Below are 22,055 nucleotides of genomic sequence, written 5' to 3'. Positions count from 1 at the left end.
TCCAAGAGTAAAGCGATGTGCGGTGCTCTTGAGAGGTCTGCTGTGCAAGCACATTAATAACCTTTTAAAAGGGATAATGAATTTAAACTCCCAGAACTGGACTGACACGCTGAATGATTTTCGGTGCCATAAGATTATATACAAAACACCGGTGCCTGTAGATGTTTGGTGTAGCAATGTTACACCATCCATAACATGCAGCACTTCACACATAATAGAATCAAACTGCCGAGGTAAATCACAGATAAGATGCATGGCTCAAACCTTCTGCCATCGACTGCCCATGAGTCAGGCATCAGACCAATGATGCCTTAAGCACCAGCTTTGACAGTTGATAGGAAATTGGCTGTTGGAGGTGAGCAACTGTGTCATAGAAACATAGAAAACCTACAGCACAATACAGGCTCTTCAGCCCATAAAGCTGTGCCGAACATACCCTTTCCTAGGGTTACCCATAGCCCTCTATTTTTCTAAGACCCACATTGTCATGCATCAAATGGGTAGGGCCTCCTTATCTCTACTAACTACAGAGACTAGATGGGGAAACATCCCCGTCCAGCAGCTGGTGTCTGGGAGGAGGTGAAGGAGCCACTCATCAGTTCAGACATCTGTTCTGCCCGTCTACCATCAGATTTCAGAATGGCCCATGGTCCATTAACACAATGTTCTTCATCCTTTTTTTGCTCTATTCGTTTAATTTGTAATTTATAGTAATTTTATGTTTTTCTACTTGACTGCAGCTGCAAAACAAAATTTATATCACCATGATAAGGTAATAAACCTGATTCTGAGTGTTTGTAAGTTGTCAAATTCCTAACCTGGGATGAAGAGTGACCCCACTCTTCTCCCGTGTGAGGACCAGCATTCTGGCCAGCCACCCAGATTCTCCGCTGGGTTATTCCGTTCTCCTGAACAGCCCATCATCAACACCTCTGCTTCCTCAGGAGGCAAAGAAACTCGGCACGTTTCTGATGCATCATCAATAACTCTCGGAGACGTGAGGCGAGATATAGGCTGGAAGAAAGAACAAGCAGCAAGTGACCACCATACTACATCCTGGAGACTGAGGCCGGGGCTGTGCCTCCAGTCGCCTTTATACCGGGGTCCGTGGGAGGAGCCACAGGAGCAGTCAGCGGGGGGGCATGTCCAGACAGGTATATGTAGTTCACCACAGTTTCCTTTGACCATCACCGGATTTTTATTGAGGCACCATTGAAAGTGTCATATCCGGATGCATCACAGCATGGCACGGCAACTGCTCGGCCTGTGACCACCAGAAGCTGCAGAGAGGTATGGGCACATCACGGAAACCAGCCACCCGTCCATGGGCTCGGTCTATATGTCTCACTGCCTCAGTAAAGCAGCCAGCATAATCAAAGACCCCACCCACCCTGGGTCTTCGGTCTTCTCCCCTCTCCCAGCAGGCAGAAGATACAAACAGCTGAAAGACACAAAGAAGATACAAAAGCATGTACTACCAGTATTATGGACAGCTTCTCCCCCACTGTAATCAGACTGTAATGGACCTCTTGTACGATAAGAAGGACTCTTGGCCTCCCAATCTGGCTCATTATGATTGTGCACTTTATCATTTACCTGCCCTGCCCTTTTTCGAAAACTTTTACCCTTTATTCTGCATTGTTACTGTTTATCCTCTTCTAGCTCAATGCACGGTGTAATGATTTGATCTGTATGCAAGACGAGCTTTTCACTACATGTGACAATAATAAACCATTTTCAGTTCTGATTCCTATTCCAAAGACCTTTCAGAGGTTAGAGTCAGCCACATTTCTGTAAGGCTGAAGTTGTTTTAGCCAGACGAAGAAAGAACAACGGGTTCTTTACCACAGTGGTTTTACCACAACAGGTCAGTATTGCAGACACAAGCATTTTAATTCAAGATTGCTTTAACTCAATGATTTTAAGTTCCCCACATGCTCTAGTGTATGACATCTCATCATCAGCAATTCAAGTCTCCGTACGATATAATCGATATGCTACCATTCTAACTGGACCATAAGGCAAACCAGCAAATCCCTGTCAGCAGCGCAATAGCTTCCATATTTGACACTTCTTAAAATTTTAAACATTTCTGAGACTTTTATCACAGTGTTACTGATAATTGTCAATTTGATAGCAGTTCTCAAGGTTTGCCGAATTAAATTGAAGTGAATTTATTCTCTGAACTGTTGATAATCCACTGCTTCCCTGAAGCAGTAAGGGTGCCCTCTGCTGGTTGCTATTAGTAGTGAAACAATGCCCGTCTGTCTTCCCCAGGCATCATCAGGACAGCTTTGCCATATATGGACAGAGAGATAAAGGATGAATACCTTGTGGTGGTGCAAGCCAAGGACATGGGTGGACAAATGGGCGGATTATCAGGCACAACAACTGTAAACATCACCCTGACAGATGTCAATGACAATCCTCCAAGATTCCCTCAAAGTAAGTACAGCTCTTATTTGGATCAATGGTTCTCTAATGAGAAAATGCTTATTGGTTTGAGGTTCCATGCTGAATTTACAAAATGTTTTGCTGTTAATTGTAATCCACAAAAATTTTCATCCATAATATTTCACCCTATCAACACATCAGTCTATTTCTTTTTGCCCTACAGACACATTATTGTTCCTCAAATCTTCTGAAGTAAATGATATTTGTACCATAAAGTCAGTTATTACAATCAGGCTGGTCAGTGAAGTCTTACCCCAGCCCTTCTGACAACTAGCTGGCTATTAGTTATCAGCCTTCCTCTGCAATAGGACACGGTGCTACTTTATCAACACAGGTGATGCAAGAGGTCACTTTCCATTAGCTGGAGTAATAACTGAACTCTAGCTACTGACATCACATTCCCCCAACAGGATAAAGCACTTACCAAGTACAAAGTACAAATAAACTATGAAGTAAATTTATTATCATAGAACATATATGTCACCATATACAACCCTGAGAATTGTTTTCTTGTGGGCATTCAGAGTACATAAAAACAATGAAAGACCGTACCCAACAAGAAGGACAAACTAATGTGCAAAAGACAGCAAACTGTGCAAATACAAAAAGAAAGAAAAAAAGAAATAATAATAATAAATTGTAAAATTCCTGTAACATCTGAAAAAAGCATTGGCATAACAACCAGAAAAGGACAACACACACAAAGTGCTGGTGGAACACAGCAGGCCAGGCAGCATCTATAGGAAAAAGTACAGTCGACATTTCGAGCCGAGATCCTTCATCAGGACTGACATGCGTCCTATAGATGCTGCCTGGCCTGCTGCGTTCCACCAGCATTTTGTGTGTGTTGCTTGAATTTACAGCCTCTGCAGATTTCCTCGTGTGTGCGCAAAAAAGGACAACCACTGTTATCAAAGTAAACTGAGGCATTTCCCAGAGCAACTCTCTAAGTCCACTATGGCTTTGTCTAGCTTTAAACCCACTCTCTAATTTACTGAACAGGACGAGAAGAGGTTATGAAATCAGAAACAATCAAATGATTTATATGTCAACACACTTTCTATACAAGAATGACTTGAAATTATACATGCCTTCATCAGCAAAGTTAAAGCAATTAATTCAAATAGTACAATTATTTTATAAAGCTATAAACATGAATTTTGGACTAGATAAGTGCAAAACATTAAACATAAAGAAAGCTGCTTTAGAGTTAATAGAACACAAAACAGAGCAGCAGGATGCAACATAACCAATTGGTGAATATGAAACATACAAGTATCTGGGATATCAGCAAGCTAAGAAAATAGACCATAGTGCAATAAAGGGAAAACCTACGGCAGAATTTACTTCAAGGTTTAAGAAAATATGACAAACAGAGCTCAATAGTAAAAATAATTACAGAGGCCATAAACTCTTTCGCTAAACTCATATCAACATATTCATATGGTGTAACATCTTAGTCTGAAACTGATCTGGAAAATTTTCAAAGAAAAAATAAGAACTGAAATGACAAATTTTAGATTCTACATACACTTAGATTAACACTACCAAGGACAGAAGGAGGAAGAGAAATAATAGACAAAAAACATGTAACACTTACCCACAGGCTGGTATATGTCTAGGGGAAAAAGGGATCCAGCCACTCTCCAACCCACCTCCCGTACACGCAGGTGCTGTGAGAATCGAGTTTATGCCTCGCGCCCGCCAACAGTATCAAACCCACAACAAATACCGTTATGAAATACACTTTAAAGAGTTTACTAAAATTAAAAAGAGTAGTAAGCAATACAATATATATACACAAGGAAAAAAACAAAAGGCGCCACTTATCAAAGTTCAGTCTGTTTAGTGCACTCGTTGGAGCTCAATCCACGAACCAATCGACCCATCCGGCCGTCGCACCTGGGACCACCCCGGTGGTCTTACGAGCAGTCCAGCACACGTCCACCTTCTTCCATGTCTTCCTCGGCCTCCCCCAAAAAACCCGCGAAAAAAACCCCTCCCCCAAGTTCCCAGCATCACAAGACACAATGACATTCCCCATTGATTAACAAATGAATACAATTACCATATCAGCCATTCTAAAGTGAAACAACGGCTAGAGAAACACTTATCCGCCAAAGAAACATTCCTACTTGTAACAAACCAAAGAGGCCATTTTGAGTAACATACCCAGGACATTGTACAAACAATTTACACAACAGTCAGATAAAACTTCTAAGAATAGATTTTCATCAATGGAAACAGGATTTAGCACTCCGCATGAGCAAATGCAATTCTGATCAGAAGTAAGCAACACTAATCTTAAATAAAAGCACAATACAGAAAAATGAAGAATCTATCACTATTGAAGAAAAATTTAACTAAGGGAAGAGTATAACCCTTCATGGAAGACATCCCCACAATCTGAGGAGACTAGTTGTCAACTGGAAAGCGTCGAACTCCTGGCTCAGAGTTGAAGCCATCTTCCCAGAAACAGTGGGTTTTCTTGTAACGATACAGGACCTGATGGTCAGCAGAAAAAAAAATTGTCTAAAGTACATAATAAAAGACCAACAAATTCAAGATGATAAATGTAGAAAGTCCAAAGAGAAACCAGAAATAATCCAACACGTTTCAACAAATAATCCAACTGCAACAGTTTAACTCAATCTGATTACTTCCTCAGGCACAATCAAATGACAAACACCATTCACCAAACTCTTGCTTTAAAATACAAACCCATAAAAGACACCTTACCTTTCTATAAATACAAGCCCAACACAGAGTCAGAGTACTACAAATCATTATACAACCAATCCATAATTCATAATGACTGTCCAAACATCATATTACAGGCTAAACAAACAAGAACAACTTATTTAATAGATATCTCCAAACCAAACGCACATGACACACAGAAATCAGTAAGTGAAAACCACCAGAAATTTGCAGAAATGAAAGAGGAAATTGAAAGACTATGGAGCATGAACAGGATATCCCAGTCATAATTGGGATGTTGGTATCATCCCAAAGTCACTACGCAATTGCGTTCAACAATTAGGCCTAAACAGCAATATTTGTGTAAATCTCTAGAAAGAGACAATACTAAGCACCACTTGAATAGTTCAAAAGTTCCTAGCAACTGAGGAATGAGTTTGCGTGCTATCCCTGTACATCAGGTTTTACCAGCTTGAACTGAGAAAAAAATAAAAGTACAATAACAATAACAACAACAATAATAATAATAATAATAATGGGTTGATTGGTTGATTAATAAATAAATAAATAGATAGATAAATAAATTAGCAATAAAAATCAAGAACATGAGATGAAGAGTCCTTGAAAGTGAGTCCATAGGTTGTGGGAACAGCTCGGTGATAGGGTGAGTGAGGTTATCCCCTCTGATTCAAGAACATGATAGTTAAGAGGTAATAATTGTTCCTGGACCTGGTGGTTTGGGTCCTGAGGCTTCTGTGCTTCTTTCCCAATGGTAGCAGTGAGAACAGAGCCTGGCCTAGCTGGTGGGGGACCTTGAAGATGGACGCTGCTTTGCTGCGACAGTGCTCCATGTAGATGTGGGGAGGGCTTTACCCTTGATGGACTATTTTTTTTGTGGGCTTTTCTGCGCAAGGGCATTTGTAAGTCCATACCAGGTTGTGAGGCAATCAGTCTATATACTCTCCACTACACATCCATAGAAGTTTGTCGAAGTTTTCGATGACATACTGAGTCTTTGCAAACTTCTAAGAAAATAGAGGAACTGCCATGTTTTCTTCATTGCAGCACTTGGGTGCTGGACCCAGGACAGATCCTCTGAAATGATAACACTGACCCTCTCCACCTCTGATCTTCAAATGAGGACTGACTCATGGACCTCTGATTTCCTTCTCCTGAAGCCATTAATCAGCTCTTTGGTCTTTCTGACATTGATTGTTGCTATAGCACCACTCAGCCAGATTTTCAATGCGCTGATTCGTCACCACCTTTGATTCGGCCAACAACAGTGATGTCATCAGTAAACTTAAATATGGTGTTGGAGCTGAGCTTATCCTCACAGCCGTAAGTATAGAGCAGGGGGCTAAACACACAGCCTTGTGGTGCACCAGTACTGATGGAGATTGTGGAGGAAATGTTGTTGGCAATCTGAACTGACTTGGATCTACAAGTGAGGAAATCGAGGATCTGTTTGCACAAGGAGGTACTGAAGCCTAGGTCTTGCAGCTTATTGATTAGTTTTGAGGGGATAATTGTATTGAATGCTGTGCTGTAGTTAATGAAGAGCATCCTAATGTATCCAACTTCACTATCCAGTTGTTCCAGGGCTGAGTGAAGAGCCTATAAAATGGTATTTATCTTTGACATGTTGTGATGGTAGGCAAATTGGACTGGATCCGAGTCAATTCTCAGGCAGAAGTTGATATGTTCCATCACCAGTCTCTCAAAGGATTTTATCACAGTGGATGCAAGTGCTACTGGACGATAGCCTTTGAGGCAGATTACCATGTTCTTCTTAAGCACTGGTATAACTGAAGTCTGCCTGAAGTAGGTGGGTACCTCGGACTGCCAGAGCAAGAGGTTGAAGATATCAGTGATCAGCACAGGTGTTTAGTACTTGGCCATATCCCCCATCTGGGCCGGATGCTTTCCATGGGTTCACCTGAAGGATGCTGTCACATCATCCCCAGAGACTGAAATCACAGGGTCTTTGGGCGCTGTGGCGGCTTGTGAAGGCGCCTCCACATTTTGACGGTCAAGGCAAACGTAAAAGGCATTGAGCTCATCTGGGAGCAAAACCTCGTGGTCACCTTTGTCACCTGGTTTCACTTTGTAGGAGGTGATAGCACTCAAGCCCCACCACAGCTATGGAGCAATCTTCAGTGATTTGGCTTTGGTCCAGAACTGCCATTTCGGTTCTGCGATGGCTTTTGCATTTTACTTGGTCTCCTCTTGTATTTCACTCCCCCTTAATAAATTTTAAAGTGTCTTAGAATATAGTACTAGAAAATGAGTTAATGGCAAATAAGGAAGGAGCTTTTAGCTTATATGAAGAACTTTGACTCTCTTTGTCAGGAGTATTTAAATCTCCGTACTGATGTGTTTTGCCCACTCTCCAGCCCTGTTAAGAATCTCCCGTCTTACTGTGTTTGTTTATATCTATGCTGTTAGCTGCTAAGCAATTCCAATCACATTAACTTCTGGATATTTATTTTTACTTTGGTCGACCTATTTGGACAAAGCATATTCCTAATACTGTTCCTGTGACTACTTGATGGTGGTGATTCTAAATGTTATTTTATGCTCATTCTGAATTTGGTTTTCTTAATTTGAAGTAAAAACTGCAAAAGTTAAGAACATAAGACATAGGAGCAGAAGTGGGCCATTCGGCCCATCAAGTCTGTTTCACCATTCAATCATAGGCTGATCCAATTCTTCCAGTCATCCCCACTCCCCTGCCTTCTCCACATACCCTTTGATGCCCTGAATAATGAAGAACCTATCTGTCTCTGCCTTAAATAAGTTCTCTGATGTTTTCTATTCCAAAAAGTAATTTGTCCTGTCTCAGATTATAATAGGCCAACATTAAGAGGAGCCAACCTTGTTCTTTTAAAATACCTCTGCAAAAGTTTACATCTGCTTTTATCATTCTCACTAGATCATTCTCCTATTCAACTTTCCATTCTCTTTGGTCATTCTTTCCTGAATTCTGATATGTTCCGAATCCAAAGCTTTATTGCTGCTTTGACAATGTCTTTTGTTTTTATCTATAGCTTGGTTTAACGTCCATTGAAAGTCGCTGCTGTATCACTTTTTTCAGCTTTAGTTATTGCCTTAAAGGAGTATATATTAATTATAAATCATGTGCCGATGTTTTATGTGTAAATTACTTATTTTTTGTCACACCAATCTACCATAGCTGACTTCTGCCTCTTTCCCTTACAGCTTGCTTTATTCATATTTTAGATCCTTGTTTCAAATTGACCTAAATTAGTTCCATATTTCATTTCAAATTCTATCATATTTTGGTAACTAAAAGGTCCCTCAGCTATCGGATCACCAATTAACATTTACTTATTACTCAGTACTACAGCAAAAAGAACCTCATTGCTCCTACTTACATGACATGCTTTTTTCCCAAATCAACAACTAACCAAAGTCATTTTGCAACTTGTATCCATGTGGGCTTCTAGATCATTCTTATTTCCTTCTATTTGTACCATTAATTCATCGATCTAGTTACAAGAGCTGAATGTACTGTATATTCAGATATAGCCCTGGGTTTTTCTTTCTACCATGTTCCCCCAACTCTGACTCTAAGATTTGCCCTATCTCATCCCTCCTCATTCTCTGATTATCAAATCATCTGTTTTGCTCTTACTCACTATTGCCTTGGCTTTTCTCCTTAACTTCCTCTGGATAAGAAAGTACTTAACTTAAAATAAGAACACTTCACATTTATGCTGGGCTAAAACATTCCGGCAGGGACAAGCTACCGTTGCAGTGCCAATTTGCTTCCCAGTCCGGTTCAGTTTCGAATGGTGATAGCAGAACAAGAATAAATCCCATTCAGAAAAAAAGCAGCTCTAAAAACTACCACGATATCAGATGTGACATCAAATGTGCCAAATGTGTCTCAAGAATTTGATAGAGCTTTTGGATCAGATAGCCAAGGCAGAGCAGACTTAACGGGCCGAATGGATTCATTTTGCTCTTATGTCTTGTATCTCATCTTATGACTAAGGAGGGCAGGTCTATATAGACTTTAGTAAGGCCTTTTGTCAAAGTCCCTTGAGGTAGGCTGGTCTGGAAGATTGGAGTACCGGGTGAGTCGACAAAGTGGATACAAAATTGGATTGGAGGCAGAGTGTATTAATGAATAATTGCTTTTCATTCAAAAACGTGAAAAATCTACTAAAGTCCAATAAGAGAACTTTTTTAAATTACCTTAAAGTACAATCAATTAATTTTTTAAAATAGTGAATTATCTCATGGTAACATTGCCCCCGAACAGTTGTTCAAGTTAAAGCTGTTCCAGTGAACTCACACGGAATGCCGGAGGGACTCAGCAGGTCAGCAGGAACTCGAAAGGTGGAAGTGGGGAAGGAGGACCTATTCCCCACTCTGGTCGCTTACCTCTTCTCCTCACCTGTCTATCACCTCCCTCTGGTGCCTCTCCTTCTTCCCTTTCTCCCGTGGTCTACTCCCCTCTGCTCTCAGATTCCTCCTCCTCCAGCCCTCTACTCTTCCCATCCACCTGGCTTCATCTATTACCTTCTAGCAAGTCCCCCTTCCCCAACCCCTACCCTTCCTCTTCTAGGGTTCTCCCTTCCTTTCCAGTGCAGAAGGCATTTTGGCCCGAAACGTCAACTGTTTATTCATTTCCATGCCTGACCTGCTGAGTTCCTCCAGCAGTTTGTGCGTGTTGTTCTGGACTTCCAGCATCTACAGAATCTCTTGTGTTTATAAGGCTCTTCCAGTGCCAATTCTAACCTGTTGCAATTACAGCAAGCCAATTCCTTGGTGTGCGCGCTGAGAAAATGAAGCATTAATGTCGCAATGCTGAACTCGGTCAGGAGTCCAGTGTCAGAATACGATCAGATACTCACCAGTGGTTCTGTGTTCACATGGGAACCCTGTACTTTGTATCTCTCGTGGCTTGGATGCACTAGCTGTTTGCTATTTAACTGCCAGCAATTCCCATCAAGTTTCAGCCTCAGAGTGTCTCTAAACAACCCAAAGTGCTCCAGGGAGATGCACAACAGTTGAAAGCAGTTTTTAAAAAGAAAATCACAGTACTTTAGAAAGGCTAACCTTTGAAGTTTTAGATGTGTTGTTAATTTTTGGAGGATGAAAATGATAGGAGATTTCCTCTAGTGCCACTGGGGGGAGACCTCCTACCATCACCAGCTCACTGTCCAGCTCCTGTTCCCCCAAATTAGGTTTCAGTTCTTTTATAAACATTAGCTTCCTGGAACTTACTGAGCAGAGGAACAGAAGTTCCCTCCATAAGTAAACCATGATTGCATCTCATCATTTAGTGCCAAATGCTAATGGCCCGTTACTTTAATGGGTACTTCCTCGTAAAATAAGAAGCCCAAATTGTAGGCACAGAAATCTGCATCAAGCATTGTAGTGAAGCCAAGGATCCTTGACTAGACAATAAAGGTTTACAATTTAAAGAGCAAATCTTTGACCTTAACAATTTGCATCTACGTGTGACATTTTGCCCTGGCACAGAGCTGTACCAGATGAACGTGATGGAGACAGCTTTGGTTGGCTCGGCAGTGGGAAGAATTCTAGCAAAGGACGCAGATGAGGGGCAAAATGCAGAATTGAGCTACAGCTTCATCAATGGCGATGGGATGAACGTATTCGAGATCATCACAGATGAAAGTAACCAAGTCGGGATCATCACCTTAAAGGAGGTAAGGATTTTGCCAAAGGGAACTCAGTACATTACAGAGGGGCGACAGAGTCTGGAGCTCTGACATGCTGTGCCTTTCATATTTACAAATTTCTCCCCAACGGCTTCTCATCTCATCTTGCTGTCGGCAACTTGCTCTGATGTGACACCTGTAACCCAGTGAAACATCTTAACCTGCTTCATAAGAATGAAATTTTTAAAAGTTAGGCATTGTAGTAGTGAGTTGCGCTGTGTCCATTGGGGCTCATGCAGTGGAGAGACCAGGGACTTGGTCGAGGCATGGGGCAGTGATTGACGGTGGTCAGAATCAGAAGAATATAGCAATTTCTGAAGTTGATAGAGCCAGAGAAGTTTGCAGAGAAGGGTGATAGTATGGGGATATCATGGGTGATATCATGGAGAACTGAAGTAAATAAATTGAGCCTCATGGGCAAAACGTCTTGTGAAATTGTGACATGGAAAGCAAGAATTAAAGAAAGTGGAGAAAGAATTAAAGAAAGGGACAATCTACCGTCCTGAGAAAAAGACACAGGCTGTCCATTTTATCTATGCTTCTCATGATCTTATACACTTCCATCAAGTCACCACTCATCCTCTGTCGTTACAAAAAGAAATGCCCTAATTCAGTTATACTTATGAGGAATGCAGGCTTGGAGATTTGCTCCTTGGGGGTGAAGGAGGAAGGGAGCACCAAGTGGAATTTTTGAAGAAAGTTAGTAGCTTCCTGTTGGAAGTGTGTTTAGGCCTTGTGAAAGTGAAGGGATCTGGCCTCAAACCGGGACATTGCGAGAAAGTGGTGCATAAATCACACCCTGGGTACGGAGATCAGGGGCTTCCATGACATGTCCAGGAATCAGCCTCTGGGGCTGGAGACACAGATTTGGAAATCATGGCTCGGTGAGGTTCTACAAGAAAACCTTCTTTCCCGATTATATATACTATAGAGAGAGAGCGGAGGAGATTTACAAGGATGGTGTCCGGATTGGAGAGCATGACTTAAGAGAATAGGTTGAGTGAACTTGGCCTTTTCTCCTTGGAGCGACAGAGGATGAGAGGTGACCTGATAGAGGTGTATAAGATGATGAGAGGCATTGACAATGTGGAGAGCCAGAAGCTTTTTTCCAGGGCTGAAATGGCTAACTCAAGGGGGCATAGTTTTAAGGTGCTTGCAAGTAGGTACAAGGGGGATGTCAGAAGTAAGGTTTTTACACAGAGAGTGGTGGGTGTGTGGAATGCACTGCCAGTGACAGTGGTAAAGGCGGATGCAATAGGGTATTTTAAGAGACTCTTGAATAGGTGCAAGGAGCTTAGGAAAATAGAGGGCTATGCAGTAGAGGGCTAGGCAGTTTCTAGAGTCGGTTGGCACAACATTGTGGGCCGAAGGGCCTGTGATGTGCTGTAGATTTCTAAAAAAAAAGTTATCAGACTCTTGAATAGATTTCTCACATTGCTGAAGATAGATCCTTGATCTCCCTGTCCACTTTGTCATGGCCTTTGTACTTTGTTTGTTTATCTCCACAGCACTTTCAATGCAGCTGCAACACAGTATTCTACAGTCCCAGTGAAGGTTCTCACTCCACAACGTTGACTGTTTATTCCCTTCCATAGATGCTGCCTCACCTGCCGAGTTCCTCCAGCATTTTGGGGGTGTTGCTCTAGATTTCCACTGTCTGCCAAATCTTTTGTGTTACTATATTCTACATTCTTTTTTTCTTTTTGCAATCTCGATGCACTTATGTATGTCGTGATGAGTTTGGATGGCATGCCAATTTTTTCATTGTACCTCGGTACACTTGACAATAATAAACTAATAATGGTGAAGGGGCTTGTGGTGGGAGTAAGCGAGTTAAAGAAAATTAAAAGAGCTTACCCAGGACATGTTGCCACTGCAGGGCTAAGACCTGCTCCAAGAAGACCCTTTAAATGGTGTTGCTACAGTGAGTTGGTGACTGTTCTTGGAATGACCAATGATACGCGCTGCTTATAATCTGACTCAATTTTATGAGCAACAGGATATGACGCCATCACGTGTACATCTCAGGCCTCTTTGTGATTGGAGTTGACCAGTCAAATTTCTATACTTGCGTGATCCAATCCATCAATCCTCACAAGCATGTTCTGTTTAGAAACAAATAATTTTCAGCACGGAGCTCTGAAGAAACAGTGCAATTTCCACCTGAATTTCCCAGCCATGTAATGAATCAATGGCAAATTATAGAACATAATAAGTCTTAAAAATATTCTATCAATAAATTACCTCTGCAACTTTGAGGTACTAGAGTCCAAATTATCTCAATGAAAATAGCACCTGTGTTTTACCTGTTTTTTGAATTGCGTCTTTAGATTTTGTCACCTCCCTATGTTGAAGGCAAATAGCTGCAATTTAATATCTAACATAGAAATGTACTCCTGGACCTCAGGGTTACATCTTTATGTCACATGACTTTATAGCCATTTGCCGTTAGCAAGCTCACATGACTCAAGTACAAAATCCCATCCATTATGTTTCTAACTCAAATTCCCAAATCTCACTAAGCGTAACTAATACCTTGCAACCCATCTGTTTATAAAGTGAGAAAATAAACAAACACAGCTCTGTGCACATGTCAAGTTAAACAGACAGGGGAATTTCACTAAAATCATTGACCACTTCATTGCAAAGAGAAAGCAAAGCAATATTGTTACCTTTCACATCTATGATCCACATCCAGCATACAGAATGGTATTGCTTGGAGGGAGGTTATTCAGCTCAAGTCTTCTGTAGCCTGCACAGAACTGTGCAAGAATGGGCATCCAGGCCCTGTTTCTGAAGGAGACCTTCCTTGCTTACTGTTTACTTTAGCAAGGAAAGGATAGAGGAGGTTTATTAGAATGGTACCGAGAGAATGAGGGACTGGATAAGATAATAATATCTAAAAAGGTTGTAGAAAATTTGTCATTTTCTCTTAAGAAAAGATTAGGGAGCATTTTAATCAACATACATTCATTGAGCCACACAAGACAGATACAGTTTCTCTGGTTCACCATGTCATTGACAACCATCAAGGGACTACCCATACTTGTGTCATCCACTGTCATCCTGTCCATAACCTTCAATGCCTTGGCACAAGTGTTTGTTTAGAAATTTTTTTTTTTTTGTAATTTTTTTATTGAAGTTCATCAAACAAACATTTCCATAAGATGTATTTCAGACATTGTATATATACATCATATAATCATATATATCACTAAATCACAAAGTATTTATCTGGGGTATACACTTATAGAAAAGAGTGGAAAGAAAAAACAAGCAAAAGGAAAGAACTATGTACAAGTAGGGAGTGATCTTTTTTTACAACAGATTCATTGATTTGTGAGAATAAAATCAGGCCTATGAGGCATTATGTAGTTAAACCATTTTTCCCAGTATGAATCAAATTGTTCCAGCTTATGATTAACAGATGCTGTTATCTTCTCCATTTTGTAAATGTCCATTGTAATTTCCATCCTTGTATTTAAAGTTGGGCTCTCCTGTGATAACCATTTCCTAATAAGAGTCTTTTTACCAGCCACCAACAGTATATTCATTAAATATTCATCTCTTTTCAACCTTGAGGGAAATATCCAAGATATATGGTCTTACTCTCCAAGGGTATTTCACATTTAAAGATGTCTTGTAGGGCATTGTGTATCCCCCTCCAATAGTTTAGAAATTTCTTAAATATTGTGAAAGTATTTGCTTCTACCATGCAGTTAGGCAATGCAGTCTAGTTTGCAACCGCCCTCTTGCTGAAAGTCTTCTTCAGGTCCCCTCCAAACCTATTGGCCCCTAATCTATCCTTATAGTCTCCGGTTTTGCTATGTAAAAATGTTTCCACTATCTACCCTGTCTATATACTTTGTAGATAAAAATTTGTATGTGAAATTATTTTGAGGTTTGCCAATTCTAACTCAGTGGCATGAGTATTAATGACAAAGACCCAAGGTAATAAGAAAAATTCATGTCTCCTGCCAAAAGTTTCAGACCAAAACCTCAATTCTACTTTTTTTCCATAGATGCTGGATAGCCTGCTGAGTTCCTCCAACATTTTGTGTGTGTTACCAGTGAAAGTGTATTCAAGGATAACTTTCAAGAACCAATTGGATAATAGCTGAAGTGGAGAGGTTTATAGAGGTTTGGAGGATGAGAGAGAGGCTATAATTGGATTGCACCTTCAAAGAGTTGTCATGATCACTATAGGCTGAATGACTTCCTTCCATATTGGGTGATGTCAGGATTTCAGTGAATGAATACCTAATGTGATTGCTTATCTCTTAATTCCAGCCATTAGATTTTGAAACCAAGGACAGCTATATGTTGGTTGTGGAGGGTACCAACACCCACCTGGATCTTCGCTTTCTGAACTTTGGTCCATTCCGAGATACAGCCAGGGTGCGTCTGACAGTTGAGGATGTGGATGAGCCTCCACAGTTTGATTCTCCCTCCTACATGGTGGAGGTGTACGAAGATGTCACGATCGGAACCACTATCCAAGTTGTTTCAGCAAAGGACCCAGATGCAGCGAACAACTCCATCAGGTATGAAATGACTATAGCAATAGGCTTGTACCCTAAGCTCTGCAATCTGATCGCATGATGGTCAACATAAATCTAGAATCCCAATTAGTAGCCCACTGAGCTTTAACCAATTTTGTAGTATATTTTCCCACAAATCCAATGTACAAACCATAAGATACTATGGTTTATGTTGCTTTTTGTGCACAACATATAAAGATTAGCTTTATTTGTCACATGTTCATTAAAAATGACGGAACATAGTGGCATGTGTCGTTTTGCGTCAATGACCAACAAGGGTCAAAGATCATACTTGGGGCAGCCTGTAAGTATGAGTCACCACTTTTCCAGTGCCAACATAGAACAGTACAGCACAGGAACAGGCCGTTTGGCCCACAATGTTGCGTCAAACCAATTATCTTTTCTTTCAATTAGTCCTGACGAAGGGTCTCGGCTCAAAGCGTCAACTGTACTTCTTCCTATAGATGCTGCCTGGCCTGCTGCGTTCCACCAGCATTTTGTGTGTGTTGCTTAAATTTCCAGCATCTGCAGATTTCCTTGTGCTTGCGTAAATTAGTAATGGAATGGCCGACTTAACTAATCCCTTCTGCCTTGAAAATGTACATGACCTTCCATTTCCCTCATTCATGTGCCTATGCAAACGTCCCTTAAAAGCCTCTAAGCCTCTGCTACTCCCATCACCTTAGGCATCCACCACTCTGTATATAAAAAAAACTTGCACCTCACAACTCCTTTGAATTTACTCCCTTTCACCTTAAAAAGATGCCCTCTGGTATTAGACATCTTAACCCTAGCAAAAGATACTGTCTTTCTACTTTATTTAAGCTGCTCATAGTCTTATATACCTCTATCAGATCTCTTCTCAGACTTCACCGCTCTAGGGAAAACAACCCAAGTTTGTCCAACCTCTTGCTATCAAATGTCCTCTAATCCAGGCAGCCCACATAGTATGCTGACAACTCAGTAACCCTAACCCAACTACCCAGTCACAGGGAGAACGTACAAACTCCTTACAGAGAGTGGCAGGGAATCGAACCCTGGTCAGTGTAAAGCGAATGTGCCAACTGCTACAGTGCCGCGCCGCACTGCATTTCCCATTTTTCTACTTGGTCATAGAGTTTAAATATCATTAGTGTGATCGATGCACAGAAACGCTCAACAAGAAAGTTTGGCTGCAGATTGTCAGATTCAGATTAAGTATAATGCGATCCCAGTTCCCACTGCTACCTTTCTGGCCTTTCTCCAGATCCTCTATAATTTATGACACATTGATATGTTTTTGCTGCGGTTTCTTTCTATTTACTCCCATGCTGCACAATACAGAGGATGTTAATAATGAGCTTTTCCAACACTCTATCAGTGCTGTGCTACAATCACTCCCTAGGGCTGTTGCCACAGTGTCTCCGACAGCTTAACACTTGATAATGTGCTCCAGATTTGTCCTTCTGTTGTGTTAGTCTCTTTGTTTATATAACCTTTCAATTTGCGATGTCCATGTAAATTAATTTGATCCAAATAAACCCAGGAAATATTCATCGCTCTTCCTGTAGTTATCCCAGCATAAAATATATAACCAGTCAACAGTTCAAGATCATGTCTCGAAATAAGTGATCTGATAGGCACAACTGATACAATTGAGACTTGAATCTTTGCACAGAGAAAACAAAGCAGATTGCTTTGGGATAATGAAGGCTGAGAAGATTGACCTGGGCATGTCTTGTTTTAGTAAAACCCCTGCAAGTACTCTCTGCCCTGGAGCATCAAAATGGAAAAAAAAGGATTTGTAATTAATCTTGGCATTTGCAGAGATTACTCAAAGCCAGATACTTTATCTTTGTAAAGTGCTTGAGTATTTGTGTTGTGCAGCATCCTCTGACCATTGATGAGGTAATTTCAATAAGAGAGTGAAGAAGAGTTTCAGAAGGTTATTTTTATCTCTCACTTGCTGTCTGTCATTTTCTGAAAGGATAACCACTGCAGCCTACCACTCCTGAGAGTTCAACTAGTGTGCCATCCAGCACGCTGTACAATATTCTGACAGCTATTTCAGCAATACAGACCCTAGCCTTGTTCTCCATTGGAAAACCAGTGCCAGAACTTCAGAGCTGCGATGTAAGCTAGCAGCTTGCCCATTCCCGGAAAGTGCTGTGTCAATTTTAAGACTACACATTGTGTAAAATCTAGAAGCTACCTGATGAATTTGCTGTTGATGTTCTGCCAGGATCTCACTACCATCATTTTAATTCACTGTTCTTGTCAGATGATAATATTTGTCTACAGTAAGTGTGGGTGCTTTAAATAGTCAGCAACAGGTGGAGCACAAGCACAAAAGGCATATGTAAACCATATGAATTAGGTGTGGTCACCTCATCCCTCGTGCCCTGTAAGGTGTTTAACAAGATCATAGATGATAAGATTATAAATTCAACTTTGCATTCTGACTTACTAACCCACCCCTGTTTATCATGTATGTATCTATTTTTGCTTTAGCAATATTCAAAGATAGTTTCCACTGCTGCTTGGGGAGCAAGATTGAGGGTTTAGTGGCCTTCTTCTGTCCTAGGTTATTTAATTGTATGTTCAATGACTTTTATTTGGATAAAGAATTCCAAAGATGGAACAATTATATCCACCTCCATCAATCCCTCTGGTAGTTTGTTCCATATGCCGACCAGCATCAGACCCCCTTTAAATCTTACCCCTCACACCTTAAACCAATGCCCTCTTGATTTAGGCTCCCCTACTTTGGGGAAAAGACTGTCTTTCTATTCTGTCTTTGCCCATCGTCATTTTACAGATTTCTATAATGTCACCATTTAGTGCCCTTAGTTACAGGGAAGTCAGTCCCAGCATTTCCATTCTCTCCTTTTAACTCAAGCCTTCCAGTCAAGGCAGCATTTTTGTGAATCTTTTCTGCACCTTTTCCACTCTAATCACATCTTTACTGGAGTGTGGTTACCAGAACTGCACTCAGTACTCCAAGTGTAGTCCGATCGATTTATAGAATTCTTACGTGACATCCCAGCTCTTATACTCAGTGTGTCAGCCAGTGAAGGAAAGCATGCAATACACATTCTTCACCACCTTGTCGACTGGCATTGTCACTTCCAGAGAACAATGTACTCACACCTCTATGTTTCACAGTGCAAAGACACTCGTCAGGGCCAAAATTTAACTTTCCATAATGCATCATTTTGCGTTTGTCTGAATTAAATTATAACAATTATTCTTTCCCACCATCCCAGTTGACCTAAATCCTGTTGCAGCATTAAACAACTATCTGGCCACTATACTGCCAATTTTGGTGTCATCTGCAAATTTACTTATCATACCATCTATATTCTCATCCAAATTATTCATATAGATAACAAACAACAGGAACCTGGCGCAGATCCCTATGACACACAAGAATCAGTCTGGAAGAAACAACCATCCTCAACCACTCTAGCAAGCAAATTTTGTATCCAATTGGCTAGCTCTCTCTGCATCCCACATGATCTCATACTCTATCAGTGTACCATGAACAACTACGTCAAAGGCCTTGCTAAAGTCTATGTAGACAATGTGCACCATTGAGTCCTCATCAGTCCTCTTAAACACCTTTTCAAAAAACTGGATCAAGCTTGTGGGATTTGATTTCCATAAACAGAGCCATGTTAACTATCCACTGTCATTCCTTGCCTTTCCAAATGCAAGTAATTTCTATCTTTCAGAAACTCTTTTAGCACATTTCCCACCATTGATGTAAGGCTCCCTGACTTACTTTTCATAACATTCCAGGTCTGGCCCTATCCACCTTTATGGTCCTTAAAGTTTGCCAACACATCCTCTTTCCTAATGTTGATAGCTTTCAAGATATTACTATTCCCTGAACTCAGTAGTCTTCATGCCCTTCTCCATGGTGTGTGCAGGTGAGAAGTATTAATTTAAGACCTTGCTCTTCCCCCATGGCTTCACACAAAGATTAGTAAACAAATCCCTAAGTGGAACACACAAAATACTGGAGGAACTCAGTAGCTCAGGCAGCATTGATGGAGAGGAATAAACAATCAATGATTCAGGCCATGACAGGTCTCAGCCTGAAATGTTGGCTGTTTATTCCCCCAATAGATGCTGCCTGACCAGCATTCCTCCAGCATTTTGTATCTGTTACTCTGGATTTCCAACATCTGCAAGATCTCTTTTGTTTATGATCTTTATGATCTCTCTAGCTACCCTTTTCCACCTATCTCTACAAGCAGCCCACCAATGGGCTTTATAACTGGAGTATGACCTCAACACAAGCAATAACATCCTGTTAACTTCCTAATTGCCCACCACTCCTTCATACTACCTTTTGTCAGAGTTTGCATTCAATTGTGACTTTGAGCTCTTCAGTTACCCAATATTTACATAATTTTGTCCTTTTATTGTTTATGTCAATATGTTCCATTTTACATTGCAACACTATAATCGATTTACTAGACTTTTACCCAGCCACTTATTTCATCTATATCCCTTTGCAGCCTCCCTACATTCTCCTCACAACTTACAACTCTCTTCACAACCTATCTTCATCTTCATCTCTTCACAAATTCAGCAACCATCATCTCCCATTTCTTTATCCAAGCCATTTAACTGACACCATGATCTGAACAGGTCCTGTTCCTCAGCATGCCATTCTACATTCATTCAAGGCAAATTGAATTGAATTGAGTTTATTCTTCACATACACGAGGAGTAAAAGTCTTTACGTTATGTCTCCGTCGAAATAGGCAATCTGCAATTTATAGTAATTTGTAATAAATAGGATGTACATCAGGACAGTCAATATAACATATAAATACAATTTTATCAGCATGATAAAATCAGTCTGATGGCCTGGTGGAAGAAGCTATCCCAGATCCTGTTGGTCCTGGCTTTTATGCTGCGGTACCTTTTCCTGGATGGTAACAGCTGGAACTGTTTGTAGTTGGAGCAACTCGGGTCCCCAATGATCCTTCAAGCCCTTTTTACACACCTGTCTCTGTAAATGTCCTGAATAGTGGGAAGTTCACATCTACAGACGTGCTGGGCTGTCTGCACCACTCTCTGCACCACTCTCTGCAGAGTCCTGTGATTGAGGGAAGTACAGTTCCCATACCAGGAAGTGATGCAGACAGTCAAGACGCTTTCAATTGTGCCCCTGTAGAAAGTTCTTAGGATTTGGGGGCCCATACCAAACTTCTTCAACCGTCTGAGGTGAAAAAGGCGCTGCTGTGCTTTTCTCACACAGCTGGTGTGTACAGACCACGTAAGATTCTAAGTGATGTGTATGCTGAGGAACTTAAAGCTGTTCACCCTCTCAACCCCAGATCCATTGATGTCAATAGGGGCTAGCCTGTCTCCATTCCTCCTGTAATCTATAAGCAGCTCCTTTGTTTTTGCGACATTGAGGGAAAGATTGTTTTCTTGACACCACTGTGTCAGGGTGATGACTTCTTCTCTGTAGGCTGCCTCATTATTATTTGACATTGGGGCAATCAATGTAGAATAGTCAGCAAATGTATCTAGCAGATTGAAGCTGTGGGTGGCGACATTGTCATGGGAATACAAAGAGTAAAGGCGGGGGCTTAGGACACAGCCCCAAGGGGCACCTGTGTTAAGGGTCAGAGGGGCAGAGGTGAGGGAGCCCACTCTTACCACCTGCCAGCAAACTGACAGGAAGTCCAGGACCCAGCTGCACAAGGCAGGGTGAAGGCCGAGGTTTCTGAGCTTCTTGTCAAGCCTGGGGGGTATACTGAGTCAATTGCTGAACTGTAGTCCAAGGACAGCATTCTCCCATAAGCATCCCTCTTCTCCAGCTGTGTAAGGACAGTGTGCAGAGCTGTGGCTGTTGTGTCATCTGTTGATCACAAGCAAATGCTGTGAGCAAAGGAAGCATAATAGACTATCCACAGAAGGTAGTTTATTGTTAAAAAAAAATAACAGGAGCTGTATACACTGTGAGGATCAGGTGCAGTTTTGTGAAGAGAGAAATTGTGTTAACAGTTCATGTCCTTTCATTAGAATCTATTACAGTGCTATTTCTGCAGGGTTAATATCACCTCTGCTTCACCTTGTCAAAACCAGGTAAACATTATACCTGGCTGGGCAGAACTAAGGCCGACCCTGGTAAGACCTGGTAAGCCACAGAAGTTGAGCATGGCTGAATGAAGATGAAAACAGGGTTTGAGGTGATTTCAACAATAGAAGTGAAGGGTTGGGCATTTGATATTTGATTAGCCTCGAATTTACATGGGTAGAAAGAAGAAGATTGTTAAAAGTACTCTAGCATAGTCAACTTGAGAGGTCTCTGAAGCAGGATGAGGGTTTCAGCAGCAGATGAGCTGGGGCAGGGGCACTATCACTTTGTTTTATGCAAGTGGCTCTTAGTGTAAATCGATGTGCAATCTAAGTGCATAATTTTGTTGGGTGATTGCGGTTGTACTGCTAACAATGTACTAGAATCAAGAGGATGTTTCAAATGTTTTTTTTAAACACAGACTGTGGTTAGAATCATAAAATCGCTGCCAAAAACCGCTGTTGATGCAGCAAACATAAATTATTTAAATAGGGAATTCAATAGCTATTTGAAAAAGAGGGAATAATAAATAGTATCAGGAGCCAGCAGGGGAATGAAATT

At 41.1% G+C, this 22,055-nt stretch overlaps 1 protein-coding gene and 1 long non-coding RNA gene across 5 annotated transcripts in view; one reads left to right on the top strand and one right to left on the bottom strand.

The window, feature by feature from the left end:
- Window positions 1-13,231, bottom strand: part of LOC132378370 (uncharacterized) — a 31,164-nt gene extending 17,933 nt beyond the window's left edge. Inside the window, exons 1-3 of one of the 3 annotated variants that reach the window (XR_009507001.1) lie at window positions 13,178-13,231; window positions 12,729-12,976; window positions 13-1,441 (exon numbers count right to left, since the gene is read on the bottom strand). This is a non-coding gene — a long non-coding RNA (uncharacterized LOC132378370). Of the gene's footprint in view, window positions 1-12; window positions 1,442-4,199; window positions 4,960-12,728; window positions 12,977-13,177 lie in introns of those variants that run through there. The other 2 variants (XR_009507000.1, XR_009507002.1) reach the window with 2 other exon arrangements.
- The window catches only part of LOC132378369 (cadherin-20-like), a 183,070-nt gene that overhangs the window by 129,228 nt on the left and 31,787 nt on the right, over window positions 1-22,055 (top strand). For both annotated transcript variants that reach the window (XM_059945233.1, XM_059945234.1), the window contains 3 exons: window positions 2,278-2,445; window positions 10,672-10,859; window positions 15,162-15,415. In XM_059945233.1, the coding sequence (XP_059801216.1) occupies window positions 2,278-2,445; window positions 10,672-10,859; window positions 15,162-15,415 (610 nt within the window). The remainder of the gene's footprint in view (window positions 1-2,277; window positions 2,446-10,671; window positions 10,860-15,161; window positions 15,416-22,055) is intronic.

Source organism: Hypanus sabinus, chromosome 20 (genome assembly GCF_030144855.1).
Source record: "Hypanus sabinus isolate sHypSab1 chromosome 20, sHypSab1.hap1, whole genome shotgun sequence".
In the NCBI taxonomy this organism is placed as follows: Eukaryota; Metazoa; Chordata; class Chondrichthyes; order Myliobatiformes; family Dasyatidae; genus Hypanus; species Hypanus sabinus.
Note: the sequence above shows the minus strand (reverse complement) of the source record. Positions and strands in the feature narration are given on the sequence as shown.